Genomic DNA, 19,163 nt, shown 5'->3' on the forward strand with positions numbered 1-19,163 from the left:
AGTAAATCAAAGAGTGTATAAACAGAAAAAAGAAAGCTAATGAGGCACAAGTTGAAAGTTGAAAACAAGCAGTGTTAATTTTGCATTATATTCTGTATCTACTGAACTGTAATTTTAAAAGATCATATTTTATAGACTTCAGAACAAAAGCATGGATTTTTACATCACCATCTATTAAATGACCAAGGAAACAAGTAATGGATTTTGACTTCCTTGACACTGTAACTTTAATTTTTATTGTTATCAGACATTTAATCTCTGGGCATATAGATTCTAAATAATGGCATGAGGCAATTATAGGGATTCTAGAAAATCCAATGATTTCAGTGATACTGAATTACATTAAATTATTTTTTCTTCAAATAAATTCGGTTGAGAAGTTCTTTTTATCATTCAGATAAACATGCTTATTTTCACTGTTCTGTTTTGTTTTTTTACCCAGTTATGGGACTCATTGTTGCATTCTTACTCCTATAAATATAAATGTCAAAGACGGCGCTGTACCTGAGCTGCTCCCCTCACTCAGCCCTCTGCTGTAGCTTTTAGGCACGTGCATGGCTACTGACTGTCGGGGTGATGAGCTTCCCAGAGCAGTGAGACCTGAGGACTGGGAAACAGAGCTGGAGGGTCCAGGAGATGGACAGGGAGACAAAGTACCTGTCTTCAGATGGTCGTTCTCAGCCTTCAGGTTTTCGATTGTCCTCTATTTAAAAATAAATAAATAAATAAAAAATTACCGATCACTGCACTGTTTACCAATTGCAAAATACAAAACACTAAAGGGTAAGATTTTTACAAAAGCAAATCAACTGGTCTAGACAAAAATCTTCATAAAATAAACATCCGGCTGGAAAATGAAATGCACTTTGAGGCCAACCTTTTTATGAAACAAACAAAAGACAAAATTATATATACCTGCATGTTGTTCATGGCCTCCTGCAGGTGCTCCAGCTGATGGGCTGAACTCAGAGCCTCGAGGCGGATGTCTGTCAGTTTACGCTCCTTCTCCCACAGTTCTGTGCGCAGGTCTGTTACAACCTTATCATCACCTGCCTCACTCCCTTCAGAGAGTCTGGTGACAATGAAATTATGGGAAAATTATCATTATGGTACTGTAGCAGGGATCAGAGGAATGACAGGAAAATAACAATTTTACATAGTTCTGTGATATTCTGTTTTCACATCTACGAGAAGTTTGTATTTATTTATATTGTGATTCAATTCCTTATTTGATATGCATATAAATAGAACAATGATAAAGATCCTTGTATGGTACCTTGAAGATGATGCTGAGGCTGAGGATTTCATTGACACCGGAGGGTTATCTCCATCATGGTGGATTTTGGGGGAGGAAGGTGCTGAGGATTCTGGGGTGGCAATCTCTTCAATGTCAGCATATGGCCCAGTTGGCTTTGAGCCCTTCTTACTAAAAGCCTTGTTGAATGAGCTGCGTAACTGTTGGGAGAATACATGAAATTGAGATGTAATAAATAACAAGCCTGGGAAAAAAAACAAGAATAAAAGCAAAAGACAGCTGAAAAGAAATTCTTAAAAAGTGATTGTGATGACCTGAGAGTTCACAGAATGTGGCTTTTTTTAAACAAAAAGTAGGCAAATATAAATTTCCAAACAAAAAAAAGTTGGTGAAATGTTAGATTTACAGCAAACTAGTTTAATAAAACTCATTTAGTATGTTGGGGTTTTCAGTTCCTGAAAATTGTAACAGCAGTTTGAAGTCCACAAGACAATAAATTTAATAATAAACATTTAATAATAAAGCATGATTAAATCATACAGTAACTGTGTATGTTTGAAAAACAGACAAACAAAAAAAGGGATGACAGAACATTTCCCAACATTTAGGAAGTATGACTCAAAGCACATGCAGGCTGGAGTGGAAAAGGTTTGAGTTTTATTTACTGTAGCAACATCACTCACCTCAAAGACCTAAAATAAAAAAGCGGGGCAGCATGAGGGAGAGACCAGAGTCATATTTAATACGAAAGATGGAACAAGACAGGAGGCGAATCACACACACACAAGCAGGAGCGTAAAGTAGGACAACAACTGACTTTTTCAGTCTGAACACACAAGACACAACAAGAAAAGGAAGCAAGACATGTTCATTCATTTAAAATATTCATCCATTTAACCATTGAGCTGTATTGTTATAATCACAATTAAAAGCAATTATAATTCTATAGCTCCACCATACATTTCAGATGTTATATGTAAGACAAAAAGAACAAAACGACCCAGTTTTATCAACACAGTCACTGAATGTGGTCAGTCTGATCAATTTGGAATCACTAAATTGATACCAATATTGTTACTTTCATCTCGTTTCCTGATGATTTGTATGAAACGATGAAATGTATTTGTTTTTCCTGCCATATATTGTCCTGCACAGATGCCATACAGGATGGTACATTAAGACTCCTGGTGAACTTCTTAGGCACAAATTTAGTCAGTGACCAGTGTTTCCTCACCCAGCTCTTCTTCTTCTTCTTCTTGGCCTCCTGCTCCTTGAGGCTGCCCATGCTCGAGTGGCTGGTGGTGCTGGTAAGACTGGAGAGGCTTTCTGAGGAGTTCTGGCGGTTGATCTGCAGCTCTGAATACCCAAAAGAAAATAGAAGAGTTGAACAAGGAGACAGAAGTATATGACAGTCAAAATCCTACTGTATATCATAAAGCGCAGTCTGTACCTTTGGGTGTGACATCAGGATTACTGAGGGCCCCCTGAATGATTTCCTGGGCTTCAGTATTTTTGGCCTTCAGAATGTCAATGGTGTCCTTCAATTCAGTAAGCTCAGAGTCCTTAAGGAAACATCAGTATGTAGTCATGTTAGTTGATGGGTTAGTAACTGAGCCAAGATTTTTCTGTACCGACGACTGTGGAATGCCTCTTCACTTTCACTAAGGATGTCAGGTTGTGTTGAGTGACAACATCGAAATCCTATCATGACTCGCATCTCATTTTCATGACAACTATGCAACTTGGTCTCTTTTTCACTCACAAAACTAACCTAATGAGCAGAGTGCATAGTTTATGATTAACATCACTGGAATTTATTTGCTGATTATGTAGTAATTTCTGTCTGCTTTTAGCTGTCATGTAAGAGATTGTTTATGGCGTGTTTCTAGTGTTACCTACTTTTCTCATCAAATTTCCTCATGTAAATAAATGGAGACTGGCACAGACTTCGCTACCGTTATAGTATTCAATCATCGATGTAATATCGCCAAAATACCTTTTGATCTGAGGAGACAGACAGTGTCTGCAGGCGTGCTGTCATCAGGGCCAGACTTTGTTCAAATGCTGCGACCAGATTAGCCTATGAGAGAAAGACACAGAGTTAAAAGGCTACAAAGAGAGAGTGTGTGTCTGTGTGTGAAGGATGGTGAGGCAGCAGACAGGTATGAGTCACCAGCTGAAACAAATCGATTTGCAGCCTCACACACTCACACCACGTCGAACAAATAGCTTTCTTCATCTGCTGGGAGAGGATAGAAGGGATGGAAGAGTCAACAGCTGCGGATGATGTCAGAGGTAAAAAAGGACATTATGGTAATGGTGGTAATGTTCAAGGGGATGTTGCACTATGGGACAAAGGTTGTTAACCTCAAAAGCCATGGATAACAAAATCACATTTAATTAGTTAACAGGTACATGTGAGTTTTTCTTTGTTTTACAATAAATAGTTTCTACAAGGATCTTTTTGCAGACTTATTTTTTCAGTTGTTTTAGAATATCTTCCATGTCCAAAAGTCCACTTGTTACTACCCTCTGGTATACATTTAGAGCTACCTAAAATACATTTTTTGTCTCATACTGCTTGACTCATCATTAGGTTTGCTGCTGACCTCCTCAGAAGCTTTTAAAGCTATCCTAACCACCTAAATAAAGAGCAGTCAGCTACTGAATTGTCACTAAGAGCAGCAGACCTTCAGCAAACCTAATATGTTACACTACCGGAAAGACGTTCCAGTAAAACTCATGTCAGCCACAAAACTAAAACCTAAAAGTAAAAAATAAGTCAAAGTTAAACTATACAAAGAGACGCCTCAGAAAACTGTGCTGCAACATTTTTTTAGATCAGCTGTTTTATATTAAATAATGAATGTAACTGTTAGTCGTAGCTCTATTTAAAATGAAAATTAGCATTCAAATCGGAAGGCTTACGCCACACCACAACACAAGACCACCATGTCAGATGTCACAAGAGAGTGAAACAGGGTGCTCTGAAAGTAACTAACAAACCTGGCCTAGCTGCTACACACAGCATCCAGAGGTACAGGACAGTGGGAGGCAGGCAGAGGGCAGCAGTGAGTCCAGCAGTCAATGCAGCCCAGGTTGTAAAAAAGAGGGATAATGGTGTTAGGAGAGCGAAAACCTCTTACAAAAACATACGGACAGACCAACAAACACACTTAGTTCCCCATACATACATCAAAACATCCAGATTAGTCAACAGCAAAGCCTGTTAGTGCATGTGCAAAAGAAGAATGTTGTCTACTGCATCAGAAACTGCAGATTAAAGGGTCACAAGCTGTACAATAAGATAATTAAAAGTAGCTGGGATGGGAAAGCTGGTAGAAACAAAGTTACAAGCGAGTAGCCGGGTGTAGGGTTACATGATTTTGTTTAAGAGGATACAGATTTTAATAAATGCGGGGGGAAAGTAGTTATAGAGAGAGAAGACGTAATTCGGCCTAAGTGCAATTAGAGGGGTAAATCTTAGGTTCTGTGTCCAGCATGCTGTTTAAGTAGATGCCAGGGTTACAGTTAGACTACATTAAAGTTAACTAATGTAGTTTTTTTTATTTTCTTAGATTAGCAAAGATTTACACACCCAGATAAGCCTCACAAAACTGCGGGTACACCTGCTTTTAGTTGGTTATGGGACAAAAGTTCAATGACTTAAATCAAGTGGAATTTACATTTGTGGTTGAGCACTTTGAGAGAATACCTGTTATGTAGCCAAGTTATTATCAGATTAACTTTGGAAAACAGACAGAAAACGAGGGTGGAGAGATACAGGAGGTAGGGGTAAGGCTTACGTACATTGGCAGAAAGCTGCACGGTTAAGTTGGCAACCTTTTCCTGGGAGGATTCCAGCTCCCGTCTCAACTTGCGGATTTGCTGTAGACAAATAGTAAATCAAGTTTGAACAGTATGACCACAGCACCATACACAATACCTCAGACATAAAACCAGAGCTGATGAAGATGTTAACACAAACTTTGATAATGATAATGCAGTAATGGAATGTGTTAAATGCATAGCTTTGTTTGGTTAAATCAAAGAATGTATAAACAATGTAACATGAAGGTTAATGCTCCACCACAGCAATCAAAATAATCCAGAAATATACTCTAAACCAACAGAAATTGGATGAAAGTCTCTTTTCAACTTATTTCTCATGCACTCAGAATTTAATGAGAACTGGCTGTCTTTATGAAATGTTAGAATGTATTGTTAAAGAACACAAAATATTAAAGATAAAACTAAATGAACTGAATGAACTGAGTTATGAGCTTCTGAGATATAATCTCAGACTTTCTGAAGCACCAGTGACACCATCTGATGACAGAACCCATTTCAACAGGAAATGACAGACGGCGAGTACAAATGCAAAATGGGATCTGAAGACGTATGGCATGTTTGCCTTACCTCCCCTTGTATCCTCTCCTCATTCTTAAGAAAGCATGGCGAAAGTAAGAGGGATAGTGTAGAGGATTCAGTTCACGGGCAGTCATTAAAACTAGTCATCAAAACAAATATAACTCAGAATAGTTATCACTACCCCGATACCAGCTCATGAAGAGGCTTAGGAATCAGCTGGACAGTTTCATAAATGCATACAAGAACTTTCCCATGTCAAACCAGTTGATAACTTGTAGTTATGGAAGCTGGTCTCCTAATGAGAAATTCACCCTTATCCTACACAGGAAATACTTTTAAAAAACAGCCTCCTGGATGATTTGTAGACATAAAGAGGAAGTACAATGCTACAAGATTAAAAGTAAAACATTTCCTATGCTACAAAAAAGAGACTGTAAATACTCACTGAGGAATGGTTGGATGAAGCATTAGATGCCAAAGACAGCACAGAGCCATGCACTGAAAACACAAGGTAGAGTTGTAAGCTTAATATTAAAATTTAGTTTCACAGAAGGCAGCTTTAATTTGCAAAGTAACAAAGAAATGTTGAAATAATCATAGACCAAAATGATAAATAAATGACTAAAGAATCTAGAAATTAAATATTTTTTAATATACCAAAGGCTCCCTCAAATCCTATTCAATATTCTATAACATTATAAAACAGTATGTGACTTAGCTGACTTCATACAGTTAAAAATAAAGCATATCCTGTTTAAAATTCATTCAGATTTCTGTAATTAAAAAAATACTTAAATGTGTAAAAACAAACCAATTCATTAAGAAACTGAAGTTAGGGGTATCCTAATGTTGGACTCTGTATTAAAATGTCTGTAAATTATCAAAGAGTTGTAGCAGGATTAAAATGTTGCTGTTTTGTATATATTTTCACCACAGATTATGCCCTTAAACGAGTCTAACATTCTGCTTAGATTGCAGATAGACAGATTGTGTGCAGTATGAGTAGACAGCTTTGTTTCATTTGAGGTCATATTGGAAAGCTCCCCTGCAGGGAAGTGAGTCAAACAGACTCACCATCCTCTCCTGGTTCACGGAAAGACCCAGACCGCATCATGCTTTTTGGACGGTCAACCAGGGACATACTGCTGCCCAGAGGGGAGGATCCATAGAGATCGCAGGCAGAATCACTTGGGGGGCCTATGCTGTTGGACCGCGATATCCTTGGGGTGCCACTGGAAATTGGGGCAACTATCATAACAGATAGTTGGTATGGTTCAGTGCTCCACACAGATACATATATGCATACAAAACAGTCCTACACCTTGGTACAGTATAGCACTCTCATTCTGATGACTAAGTGTAAAGCAACACTGACACAACAGCAATATATATAGCCTCACTCGACCCCTGTTGCATTCATCTCCAGCATATTTTGAACCTAAACTCAAGTTTAAGTAGTTGTTCATATGGCATAATTCAATTCAGATTTTCAAAAAATCTATTTTAAAACATCTGGCCAATACTTTTTCACTCACAATACAGAATGCATTACTGACAACTTGTGCAAACCCTGCTCAACTGTAAAAGTTTTTCTCTCAGCACGAGCTCCATAGCCCTGTCCTCTCAAAGCTCAACAAAAAGAAGCATCGCTAATCAAAGATTAGCCCTTAATGTTAAAGCTCAAAAAGTGAGGGCTTTTAAAACTTGTTAGCCAGCCAAAATGGAACACATAAACTCACCCACATTGGTGAGAGGAATCTTATTGGATAATGGGTGCAGGGTGCGGGTAGGAGAAGGCCACTGAGGGGGGCTATCACTCTCTGTCATGCTGACTATGTTGTGGGAGTGCCGTCTTCCTGGCTTACTTTCTTCACTCTCTGATAGGTTTGAGCCATAGCGTCTGCAAAAGAAAGGTTATTTACTTGAAGATGCAGCATAGTGCATGATTTTAAATAGACAATTTGACAATAAGTGTTTTGACATACTCTAAGCCTTTCTTTGGCAAGGTATTCCGATCTGTTTGCAAGCTGTAAAGAAAAGAGTAAAAACACAATTTTCAGAAAACATGGCCTGGGTCTGCCTAAACATACATTCCTTTGGCAGGAAAGTATCTGGATTATCTCCATCTCAATAAAGAGAAATTTTGTGATAGATGCAGCTCTTCATCTTCAAAATGAGACCGTGGACTCTCCTTTCCCAGAAAAAGGCACATATAATATGAGTGAAATGAGTGTCAGCTGCCCAGAAATGTATAGCCAAACCATCACACAGAAACTTCATCTTAGCTGGGCTTCATCCTTAGCTGCTCGTAGGATAAATGCAAAGTCTTGTGATTGTTCTAATGAAAAGACATGTGGACATTTTTATGACTGAATTCTTGTGCAATGAGCATTTCTTGTATTGCCAATTGAATTAGGAATCCCTGAATGATAGCAAAATGAAAAATAAAATAGTTTTTTGGTCCAAGGTTTTGCTTCAATTTTTTGAGGGTTTGTTTTTTAAACTTTGATGCTTTTTCAAATTAGTTGCAGAAGTATTAAGCATTTTTTTCTCCTCTAAGGAGACAAAACCAATTGTCTGTTCAGAGTTACTCTTTAGCAGAAACTCTCTAACAACATACACTGATGACATTAAAACTGCATAACCCCTTTTTTCCCCCAAACATATCCGTTTTGACACAGTTTACATTACATATTTCAGACACTTGCCTGTCTGAGAGGGTGAGGGACGTCCTACTCCCAGCCCCCCAGGTTCCTGTACTCCTCTCTTCTTTATCACGGGTGTTTGTTGTAACAAACCTTGCACTTGCAGGCACACTCATCTGGAGGGGCAGGGACTCCAAGCTGCGGTGCATGCCTGACAGTTTGGGGTAGAGTATCGGCGATCCACTCAGGCTTTCACTTGCGTAAGGGCTGGGTGAATCAATATGAAGGACTGGCGCTGGGCTAGGGGTTAGGCGGGTGGCCGTGTGGGAACTAGCCAAGTCTTGGAGCTTGGAGTATGGGGGCACTTTGGGTGGAAGGTCCTGTATTGTCACACAGGAGTCAAGACTGTTTGAGTTGACCTTGTCCAGGTGAGCCAAGCTAGGAGGACGACCTAGAGACTTAGTGTTCAGCATCCTAGGATTGAAGCATGAAAGACATGATGATGAAAAAGGAAACTGAACATTTTAAAACCTGTTAAGTATTGAATGCAGTTTATTTTAAAGCCTTTTGCCCAATTTTTTTTTTTTTTAATTCAATGTTGCCTTTTTTTTCCCTAGCTCTATTCACTCCCCCTTCCATGTGCTTGTCCTGCTAGACCTCAGTGCAGATTTTGATACTACTGACCATAAACATTTTATTACAGCAATTAGAGCATGCTGTAGGTATTAAAGGTAGTGGGATGAAGTGGTTTGAATTGTATCTACCTAACAGACTCCAATTTGTTCATGTAAATAGAGAGTTTTATTCACAAACTAAGGCTAATTATGGACTTAGCATACATTTTCACTACTATGCAGACGACACACAACTTTATCTATCCATGAACCCAGATAACACACACCAATTAGTTAAACTGCAGGGATGTCTTAAAGACATAAATTCAGATAAAACTGAGGTTATTGTACTTGGCCCTAAAAGTCTTAGAAATCTGATTTCTAGCCAGATGCTTACTCTAGATGCCATTACCCTGGCCTCCAGTAACACTGTGAGGAATCTCTGAGTCATTTTTGACCAGGATATGTCCTTCGATGCACATATTAAACTAATATTTAGGACTGTTTTCTTCCACTTGCGTAATATCTCTAATATTAGAAACATTCTTTCACAGAGTGATGCTGAAAAACTAGTTCATGCATTTATTACTTCGAGGCTGGACTACTCCAATTAGTTATTACCAGGATGTTGAAAAAAACTCCCTGTAAAGCCTTCAGCAGATCCAAAATGCTGCAGTAAGAATACTGACAGGGACTAGAAAGAGAGAGCAGATTTCTCCTGTATTGGCTTCCCTTCATTGGCTCCCTGTTAAATCCAGAATTGAATTCAAAATCCTGCTCCTCACATACAAGGTCTTGAATAATCAGCTCCCATCTTATCTTAATGACTTTGTAGTACCATATCACCCTATTAGAGCACTTCACTCTCAGAGTGCGGGCTTACTTGTTCCTAGAGTATTTAAAAGTAGAATGGGAGGCAGAGTATTCAGCCTTCGGGCCCCTCTTCTGTGGAACCAGCTTACAGTTTGGGTTGGCGCGACAGACACCCTTCTCTACTTTTAAGATTAGATTTGAAATTTTCCTTTTTGATAAAGCATATTGTTAGAGCTGGACCAGGTGACACTGAAGCCCCCCTTAGTTACCCTGCAATAGTTGTAGGCTGCTGGGGGATTCCCTTGATGCACTGAGTATTTCTTCTTCAGTCACCTTTTTCGCTCATGTGTTTATACACCTCTCTGCATTGAATTATTCGTTATTATTAATCGTTGGCTCTCTTCTACTGCATGTCTCTGTATGGTTCTGCTGGAGGTTTCTTCCTGTGAAAAGGGAGTTTCACCTTCCACTGTCACCACAGTTCTTGCTCACTGGGTGTTATATGATTGTTGGGGTTTTCTCAGTTTTCTTTGTATTTCTGTAGGGTCTTTACCTTACGGTATAAAGTGCATTGAAGCATCTGTTGTTGCGATTTGCCACTATATAAATAAAACTGAATTGAACTAAAATGAAAATAAAAACCCTCAGAACATCAATAAAATGACAAACCTTGGTATGGTGGGTGATGACAATTCGGGGTATTTGCTGCTGCTAGTTCGTCTCAGGCCATGCAGTTTCACGGAAGACTCTCCTGTTGATTCGGATGGTGCGTGTTCTCCTTTTAGCGAAGCACAGTCGATGTCTGCAACCACAGCCTTAGCTTTGGCCCTTTCCTTTTCTTTCTCTCGGTCTGTCTGGTTTACTGGGCCAGTACTTGTTCGATTAGTTATTTTAATGCTGGAGCTACTTGGTTCTTTAACCCTGGGGCCTGAAGAAGTTATGGGTACAGGTTTCAAGGACAGCAGACTAGAGTCAATTGTACTGCTGACAGGGCGAGTTGTGGGGCGCCCAATCACACTAAGTGTGCTTGATTTGGCCGGTCGGGGCAGGCTGCGGTACTGAATGCTGTTTCGGGCGTTTGGCCCCAGGAAGCTCTGCTCACTGCTGGCATCAAAACTGTTCTTTCTACCCAAGGGTATTCCTCCTCCTACAGGTTTCACAGGGATGCCAGATGACTTGGGGGTTTTTCCCACAGTAGCAGAGCCACTAGAGATGGTGGCACCCCCTGCTGTCATGACGGTTGCTGTACCAGTTGCTGTTGGTGGTCTCTTGTAGCCAAAGGAGGTTCCAGCAGTGGGTTTAACTAGACCTGAAGGGGGCTTGCGGTGCTCTCCATGATGATCTCTGCCAGCATCTGAACGGGAACGCTGCAGACCAGCAGTTCTGATGGAAATCTTGGATTTGTCCAGTGGCTTCTCACTTTTTGGTGCTAGTTAGACAGACAGAAAGAAAAAAACATATTACATTGACATTAAAAACTTAAATAACTTAAATACTTATAAAAGCAGCAGGAATTTGGGGGAATGTGATTAGTTCTATTTGTCTTTCAGCCACAGTGACCATAGCCTTCCTCTTAATATAATCACACCCTGTCAGAAGAAAGTATTCAAATAAATAAATGGGTGGTTATTTGTTGAGGGATATTTATGGGCTAGCAAACCACATGAGAGTAGAAATGCATGCCATTTTTGCTATTACTGATGAGATAAAACAAAACACATCTGTCTGCACTAAAAGAACCTTTATGTGTTCCTTGATGTTTAGAGTGACTCACAAAAAAAGACTTTTATTTAAAACGATGGAAAGTAAAGTTTTAACAATATTTTAAAGCCTATAGTAGTGAATTAACCAACTAAATTTATTTGTTCATTTAAGACAAATGGAAGTAAATCATTTTTAAGAGGGTATATTGGACAAAAAAAAGAGTCAAACCCCGATATTTTTTTCTACTTACTTTTTTTTTTTTTTTTTAAACTTTAGCTACTTTAGCATTAAAGTAGCTAAAGTTCAGGTTACAGTACATTCATGAAAGCAGATAGAAAAACAGCTAACTTATGGAGTCATTGTCAAATATAGTATACGGTTTAAAATACAACAGCCAAGAGAACTTTTTTCCACCTTCAACCTGCAGCCAAATTACACAGAACTGGATATGATTTTAACGACTTACTATTTTTAAAGCTAAAATTAGGTTGAGGAAATTAAAATGAAAAACAGGCCAGCCAAATGTTCTTACTGGAACTCAAATCTAAGCTATTATTTAATCATGGCTTGTTTTGTTAGGGATTAGAGGACATTTAAAAAGCTGCTGCAGACGGAAGGCAGTGCCTCTGCAGACATGTAGAGTAACACACTTTGCTTTAAGATAATAGAAGGTCTGGAACTGAAACTGCAATACTTTCTTTATTTAAGTGAAATGAATTTAAACGTATGTATGAATCATAGCCTAGCTTACATTTAGGAGTAAACTTCTGTATTTATTTTGTTACCAAACTCACATCAACTGTTCTATAAACTGCTATGGACTGCTGGACTCCACATAAAAGTGAGATAATAGACTGTATAAGTGTTAAAGCTATAAACATTTAAGAACATTGGCCACACACCAAGTTACTACATGAGACGAGCAGAAGAAATAATGGTTAGGGATAAAATACACGCAGATGCAAAGTAAAAAAAAAAGTTTTTAAAAAGAAAATGTCACCTGCGACTTTGAGCATACTCTGGGAGGTATGGGTGATGGGGGAGGTCACACCCACAGGAGGATTTCTGCTTTTCTTGAAACTTCTTGGTTGACCCAAACTTTGAGGCTTCTTCAGTTCCCCTTTACCGCCAAAATCTTCACTAAGACTTGGAGGCTTCTTTCTCCACTTGCTTGGTGCCTCTGTCTTGAGACTTCCTGAGTCAAAGCTGGAGCTACCAAGCTTATGGGTGCTTTTGCCATCCTCACTGTACCAAGAAAGTCCACTTTCCACCAGAGAGCGCTTCTCTGCATCAGTGCGGAGCTGTAGAGAGAGGAAGGACACAATGTGGGCAACCATCAGACATGGTTTGTGTTATCTATGGAATTGACTGTTCTCTGTAATCTTTATCCCATCTGAGCTGCATTCCAGTGGGAAGGAGGGAGAGATAAACTGATACGTCCCAAGGGGATAAAAAAAAAAAAAAAAAACCCACAGAGACAAAAGAAAGAACAAAAACATGTCCAAGGATTTAACACTTTAAGAGTTAGATCAACACATTAAACAGTAAAAAAGAAAATATTACAGCAGAGGACAGCTAGAGCATTATTTTTGTAATTTAGGGCTATATAGTAGATAAAAAACTGCTACACAACAATAGAAAAATCATGTGGTGCACCGAGGAGGTAGCACGGAGGGCAAAATTGGGCATGCTGTTTTTTGGCACCATATTATCCTGTTATAGAGCGACAGATGGCACATTGAGTAGCTCTAGTGTTTATTTCTTCCAAGAGACCAATTTCTAAGTAAGTAAAAGCACAACATTTACCTATGAAAAAGGTAGAATGTGCGGCCACTTAACCAAATCAAATTTGATGCTCATTTCTTTTCAAATTTAACAGAACATCCTTTAGGAATGGAATACTTACATGGCACCTAATAGGTTTTTCTTCACAAACATCAATAAAAGAGCTGATAAAAATTTCATAACTTAATATTTTGCATTCATTTTGCACAGTGTTATGTGGAGAGACAACTATCTCCCAGGCCTTCAGATATGAAGGCAAGTATACAAGTAAATAAGCAGTCCTGGACTAACTACAGGTTGCTCTTTGGCAGGGCATAGGATCAACACAGCCGCCTTCCTTTGGGAAAAGCATTATAAGTAAAGCCTTGGGAAGCAGTAAGGTGGAAGTGCAGTAATAGTGGAAGAACTGGAATTCCTTCGATGGTGACAGTCACAATTACACTAGGTACTCAAATTCTGGTTCTTCAGCCAGGGTCACCTAATTCAGCTAGTGAACTTCTGCTGTGTGATAGATGCAGTGAATCCTTAACTAGACGCATTTGAAAACTCTAGCAACTCTGCAAGATGATGATGATGATGATGATTGCACAGTGAAGCCCCAAAATATTCATGAGTGGAGGAACGCTCCCGCCACATGCATTTTTTCTGACTAGCAGGAGAGAGCTGTGTGTACCGTGACAAGGTAAGCTCTGTAGTGGCTTTTGTGGCCTCTGCCAAAGCAAAGGATTGCCTTTAACACACAACAAACTAAATCACATGGTGTGGCTTTGGAAATGGTTTCAGTAAAGAACTAAGCTGCAATCTTTAGCAATCTTTTGCTACAAACAAAATAAGCTGTGGGAAAGAACACATGCCACATGCTGTATTACAGGCCGGTACAGTATTTCACTAACCATAACAGAGGAGTTGCGCCTTGATCCCAAGGGTGTGTTTGGGAGGGAGTTGAGAGACGAGCTGGCATTGAATTCCTCTGAACTGAGATTCTCCGAGCCATCGCCATCACCATCGCTGAGTCCACTGCTAATGGAGCTGCTCTCGTCCCAACTGAAACCAGACAGAGTAACCACTTAGCAAAAATGTGCCACTGAAAGTGTGAATGTAAAGCACGAAAAGCTGCAGAACTCTGTGTTTGAGGAGAAGATAAGTCTTGCAGCAACATTAATTTGTCCATCTGCCTTCAGCAGGCTGTCTCTGGAAGAGGCCACATGCTTAAACAAACAGGTAATTCCAACTTGGCTATTTTGCTTTGACTTAACAAACACATCAGAGCTCAAGACCATATGGTGAACAACTCGTCAGGCGTCCAGAAGATTTCTTTAATTTATGGTATACATACATCAACACTGTCTTTCGGAACTTCAAAAATAAGATTTAAAGCCATACCTACTTGTTAAGTCCCATATATTTTAATAAAAGTGCAAATTACAATTTATTCATTTTAACAAATCCAGAATCTGTGGCAGTTCAAATTTATCAAACGAGCTGTGTATCATAACACTGTGTTTTACCACAAAGTGCCAAATAATAAGACGAGACGTCATCAAATAGTTGTTTCCCTGGGTTTCTTGACTTCATAAAATTTATGCCCGTTTTAAACTTTCATCAATCCACAAACCCCACCATTCACAATCTTCACAGCAGCTAATAAACCTTTTTAAACACACTGCACCACAACTCATGTGGGGAAACTCCAGTCTAGCAATCATAATAAAATGGTCAGCTTGGGCAGTAAATTTTAAGTCAGAAAAATGTAAGCTTTACCATATTTTAATAAATCGTAATGACAGCACAGCTAGGACAGCACTCTTTGTAGTTTTTCAGCACAGCTTCAAGACATGCTGATGAATCGTGGTAAATAAAAAGTACTGCGACTGACAGTTCAGTGTTTAGAAAACAGTCTGTTATGCTCAAAAGAAGCAGGATGACAGAAATCAGAGTGACAGGCTCCTGAACCTTGCATGACCCTTCCCAACAGCCTTCAATGAAGTCCTGTCTCGCCTTGAAACAGATGCTGCCACATTGGCCCTTCTCCTGAGGCCAGAAGGGACGGGCAGTCCCTGCACACCCCAGAGAAACTGGTCACTGGGCATCAGGTCTCTGGGTGCATTCATATTTGAAAATACAGTTCAAGAAAAAGCTTCTCAGTCAACCAAAACATCACAGGATAAAACAGTTCAATCTGAGTGGGAAGTTTAAAAGAAGTGCTTTAGAAGAGCAATGATGCCATGGTGAACTTAAAAATGGTATCTCCAGAGAGCTAAATGCAAGTCCAGCTCATATTTGGTATAATTATGTTCCCCATCATTACCACTGGCAGCCACAGGTGGTAATCAAATTTGTGTTGGCGCTCAAAAATGTTGCACAGTGGAAAAGGTAAATTAATATGCCTCTTAAAAGCAGAGTAACTGCTTGAGCTGAATCAGTTCTTTCCCCTTTCTTTGGTTTCCCTACTGAGCTCAAAATGCTCTTTGTGGGTCTGCAGTCTGCAATTAGCAGAGCCATGGAACATGGAATTGCACAGGAAAATAGAGGGAGACAAAAATGGCTTATACACACATTCAGAATGGATTTAAACACATGGCATGAGTTGAGTTATAGATACAGCTGTAAAACAGGGAAGAAGCTTTTCTTGACACTGTGTGCTGGTTTTAAGGCTTTTTGATGTATAAAAGCAGCGTTTTAGTAAAGTGATTTGTGGCCACAGATATGTGACCTCTTGACAACAAGAGTGTAACATAAAATAAATGTTGGATTTTAGAAAAAGTTCTTACATACCAGTAAGAATAACAGTGAGAAAAGTTTCATGATTTACATTAGGCACAGATGTTAGTGGTATGTTTGAACAATACCTCCTCTGTCAGGGGCGACAGAGGGGCCATGAATAACCCCACAGGGATGTCAGCCTAGGAAGAGGCAGGAGGGCCTGTGGGCTGTTGATATTACAAGTCAAGCTGTCTGCTCTCAGAGGTAAAATCCAGACAGGGAGAGGGTGGGAGTAGGCTAGGGTAGTGCATACTTCATACATTGGGTGGCAATTAACATTTTGTTTTCTCTGGCACAACTCCTACGCATATCTGATTTGAGCCCATTTGTGATTTGTGAGCTGCAATAGTGTGAATATTTCTTCTGTTTTAATAAGATTGAGAGGTGGTTGGTGGGGCAGAGCACAGTGTGGACATTAGTCACTGTCTGGAGCTGGAAGTAGATTTAACAACCTATGGTGGATTGAATGAACAAGAAAAACAAAAAATACATAATTTTTTTTAGGATTAAAAAGCTATCCAGGCTTCTCAGGGACCGTCCTTTGATAATATTGTAAATATCATATCAGATTAAATAGCACACGGGAGGGAGGAAGCATCTTGTAGGTCAATTTGGCAATGTGTCTGCAAAGTTTCGGCTTAAAAAAAGAATAATGATGTGGCTCCTGGGAGCGCATGACTGTAGCTGAATGAGTGGTGAAGACATCCTTCATTATACAGATAGCTGTGGTAGCAGCGCTCCCGTGTCCTCCAAGAATAAAACTGTTTTTCCACAGATGCTATAACTTCAACTGCAAAAACAATGTCTGATCGTGACATTTAACTTCATGGCGCAAAATGTTACAGGTGAACGGCACGGCAAAGTCAAATAATTAAAAATAATATATTAATTAGATTTCATCGATTACACTGTTATGATATTACACTGATGATCGAAAATAAAGTCATATTTAGAAGAATTTAAATCCATTGAAGAGCTTCATTTCTTCGCGAAGAAACAGAATATTAGCGTCGGGGGCAAATAAAGGCAGATAATGTGCCAACGGCGATTAAATATTAATGATACATTACCTTGGAGTTAAAAGGAAAGTCCTCCTTGCTCGTGTCGCCGGCTGCAGCGGTGGCACTTTACCGACCAAAACACGCCCGCTCATTTGTGACTTGTACGGCTTTAGAGTGAGCGCAGAGTCACTCCGCAAGCAAAGACCCCTGTTCCCTCATTCAGCGAGAGGAAAAGTAGTGTGTCTCTCAGCATTCAAGCAACACCCCCTCCCATAAAGGCAAAAAAAAGAAAACGAACGAGGAGATCATAGAGACCCCGATAGCTGCTCAGTCCTCAGCGAGACAACGACCAATTGCCGTGGAGCGGAGTGGTAGTCATGGCAACTCCAATTACTCCCTGTGGTGTAATCCTTTACTTCGCCCCATGTAATCCGAATACTTTGATTTATGTTTCTGCTTCACCTGAAGCGCTAATTACCATAAAAAAAGATTATCCCAATGAGTCTAAGTACCGTTATCATTTTTTCTTCTAAAATATGAATTTTAGTTTTCATGTCTATAATAAAGAACATCTTAAAAGTCAGGTATGCATAGCAAAACCTGAGAGGGTTTATAGAAGATGGAAACAGCTGCAAGGTCTGAAGAGTGGAGCCCAGTTCACGATTGCTTTGAACTTTAATAACCAGCAGGGGCGACGCTTCTGGTTGTAAAAAATCCGATTTTACAAGTCTGTGGGAAAACCACCACCAATGTCCATTGACCTATGGCCTCTCTAAACCCTTCACTGATGTGCAGATGAGTTTATGTTAGTTTCAAACATAATGAATATATCAATATGTTCATTTTGTTAGTTAGGATCCCCATTAGAGTCATAAAGGCAGATAATGCAGGCTATACTTAAGCAGAGCCTACTGTGAGCATTTTTGTTTGGTTGGTTGTTTGGTTTTGTTTTTTAATAAACGCTGGATGGATGCACGGGTTCTTTTTAAAAACAGTTTTCACTTTGTTGTATCATTATCAGAAGCAGTGAATGTGTTAATAATAGCAATAATAATAATAGCAATATTGATTTTCACCAATTGTACAACAACTAAATACCAGACTCAAAACATTTCTTGTCTTTTGCATAAGCCAAAAAAGTATGTTTTTTTTTAAAATACATTAAATATGCACGAATCCCAACTGCATAGAGTAAAAAATGATTCACCTTTTTTGCATTCCATTGTGCTCCCCCCTTCCAAATGCAGTAAAATGAATAGACACCAACTATAATTGGCAGTAAGGCTGAGAGCAGACTTTCTTAATTCTCTGATGGATGCCATGAACCTTACCCATTATGGCAGCATAAACAATATCGCGTAGCATTAATACTAATGAGCTTAGCTACATATTATAGATACACTGCCACTAGGCCTACAACAAGAAGGGAGATTTGAGAGGTTGCTTTTAGCAACATGGGGTGCTGTAAATAATGCAATAGTGTAAGCTCCTTGTATAATTTTGATTGATTGCGTCGAAAAAAAATTGGTTTAATTTACAAGGACGTGTTCCAATGGAAATTTTCCACTTTAGTCATGAGATCAGGGTGATCTTGATGTATATTAAGTGTGTCTTGGTGTAAATTTGTTTTGGAGTCCCTCTTTTCTCTAGTATCCAACAACTGCTGAATGGTGCTTATTGTTCATATAAAACTTCAGAATCACTCATATCCACTGACTTCAGTGCTAACAAAGTCAATCGTAGAGCTGAAATAAATCTTTTAAACATGCTTACAAAAGGACTAAGAATTTAAAAAGACTATGTAAACAGATATTTCTATACTTTGACTTCTTTTTACATTAAGGAGAAGATTATCATGATGAATTTCCTTAAAGATGTTTAACTTCTAAGGCCTAGTTGGAAAAAAGTCATTCCAAGGTAAGGCTTGAATCACTGTGAGTGCAACCGCAAGCCCACAATGACACAAGGACCTCCACTGAGGCATGGGTAGCCTTGAAAAGCCTCCCTCCCCCTTTCATTGGCAGAGGTGATGATCTCACCAGATCTCAGCTCTGTAAACCTCTCCAGGAGGTAACAGCTCTATAGACCAAGAAAGCCCCACACACCCTGTCCACATCATCAGTTACAAATCAGTTCAGTGTGTGCCTAACAAAAATCATTTACATTTGAAATGCAGTAGCAATACACTTTATATGCAACATGGCAATAAATC

At 39.3% G+C, this 19,163-nt stretch overlaps 1 protein-coding gene across 9 annotated transcripts in view; it reads right to left on the reverse strand.

Annotated features, from left to right (window-relative positions):
- Positions 1 to 19,163, reverse strand: part of nav1b (neuron navigator 1b) — a 71,059-nt gene that overhangs the window by 8,397 nt on the left and 43,499 nt on the right. For 5 of the 9 annotated variants that reach the window (XM_076884269.1, XM_076884270.1, XM_004547548.3 and 2 more), the window contains 16 exons: positions 14,081 to 14,231; positions 12,403 to 12,703; positions 10,368 to 11,127; positions 8,335 to 8,745; positions 7,612 to 7,653; positions 7,366 to 7,526; positions 6,701 to 6,874; positions 6,072 to 6,124; positions 5,675 to 5,698; positions 5,066 to 5,143; positions 3,252 to 3,335; positions 2,706 to 2,817; positions 2,490 to 2,611; positions 1,277 to 1,455; positions 916 to 1,072; positions 505 to 703 (listed from right to left, as the gene is read on the reverse strand). In XM_076884269.1, the coding sequence (XP_076740384.1) occupies positions 505 to 703; positions 916 to 1,072; positions 1,277 to 1,455; positions 2,490 to 2,611; positions 2,706 to 2,817; positions 3,252 to 3,335; positions 5,066 to 5,143; positions 5,675 to 5,698; positions 6,072 to 6,124; positions 6,701 to 6,874; positions 7,366 to 7,526; positions 7,612 to 7,653; positions 8,335 to 8,745; positions 10,368 to 11,127; positions 12,403 to 12,703; positions 14,081 to 14,231 (3,008 nt within the window). Of the gene's footprint in view, positions 1 to 504; positions 704 to 915; positions 1,073 to 1,276; positions 1,456 to 2,489; positions 2,612 to 2,705; positions 2,818 to 3,251; positions 3,336 to 5,065; positions 5,144 to 5,674; positions 5,699 to 6,071; positions 6,125 to 6,700; positions 6,875 to 7,365; positions 7,527 to 7,611; positions 7,654 to 8,334; positions 8,746 to 10,367; positions 11,128 to 12,402; positions 12,704 to 14,080; positions 14,232 to 17,020; positions 17,294 to 19,163 lie in introns of those variants that run through there. The other 4 variants (XM_076884272.1, XM_076884276.1, XM_076884275.1 and 1 more) reach the window with 3 other exon arrangements.

Source organism: Maylandia zebra, linkage group LG5 (genome assembly GCF_041146795.1).
Source record: "Maylandia zebra isolate NMK-2024a linkage group LG5, Mzebra_GT3a, whole genome shotgun sequence".
In the NCBI taxonomy this organism is placed as follows: Eukaryota; Metazoa; Chordata; class Actinopteri; order Cichliformes; family Cichlidae; genus Maylandia; species Maylandia zebra.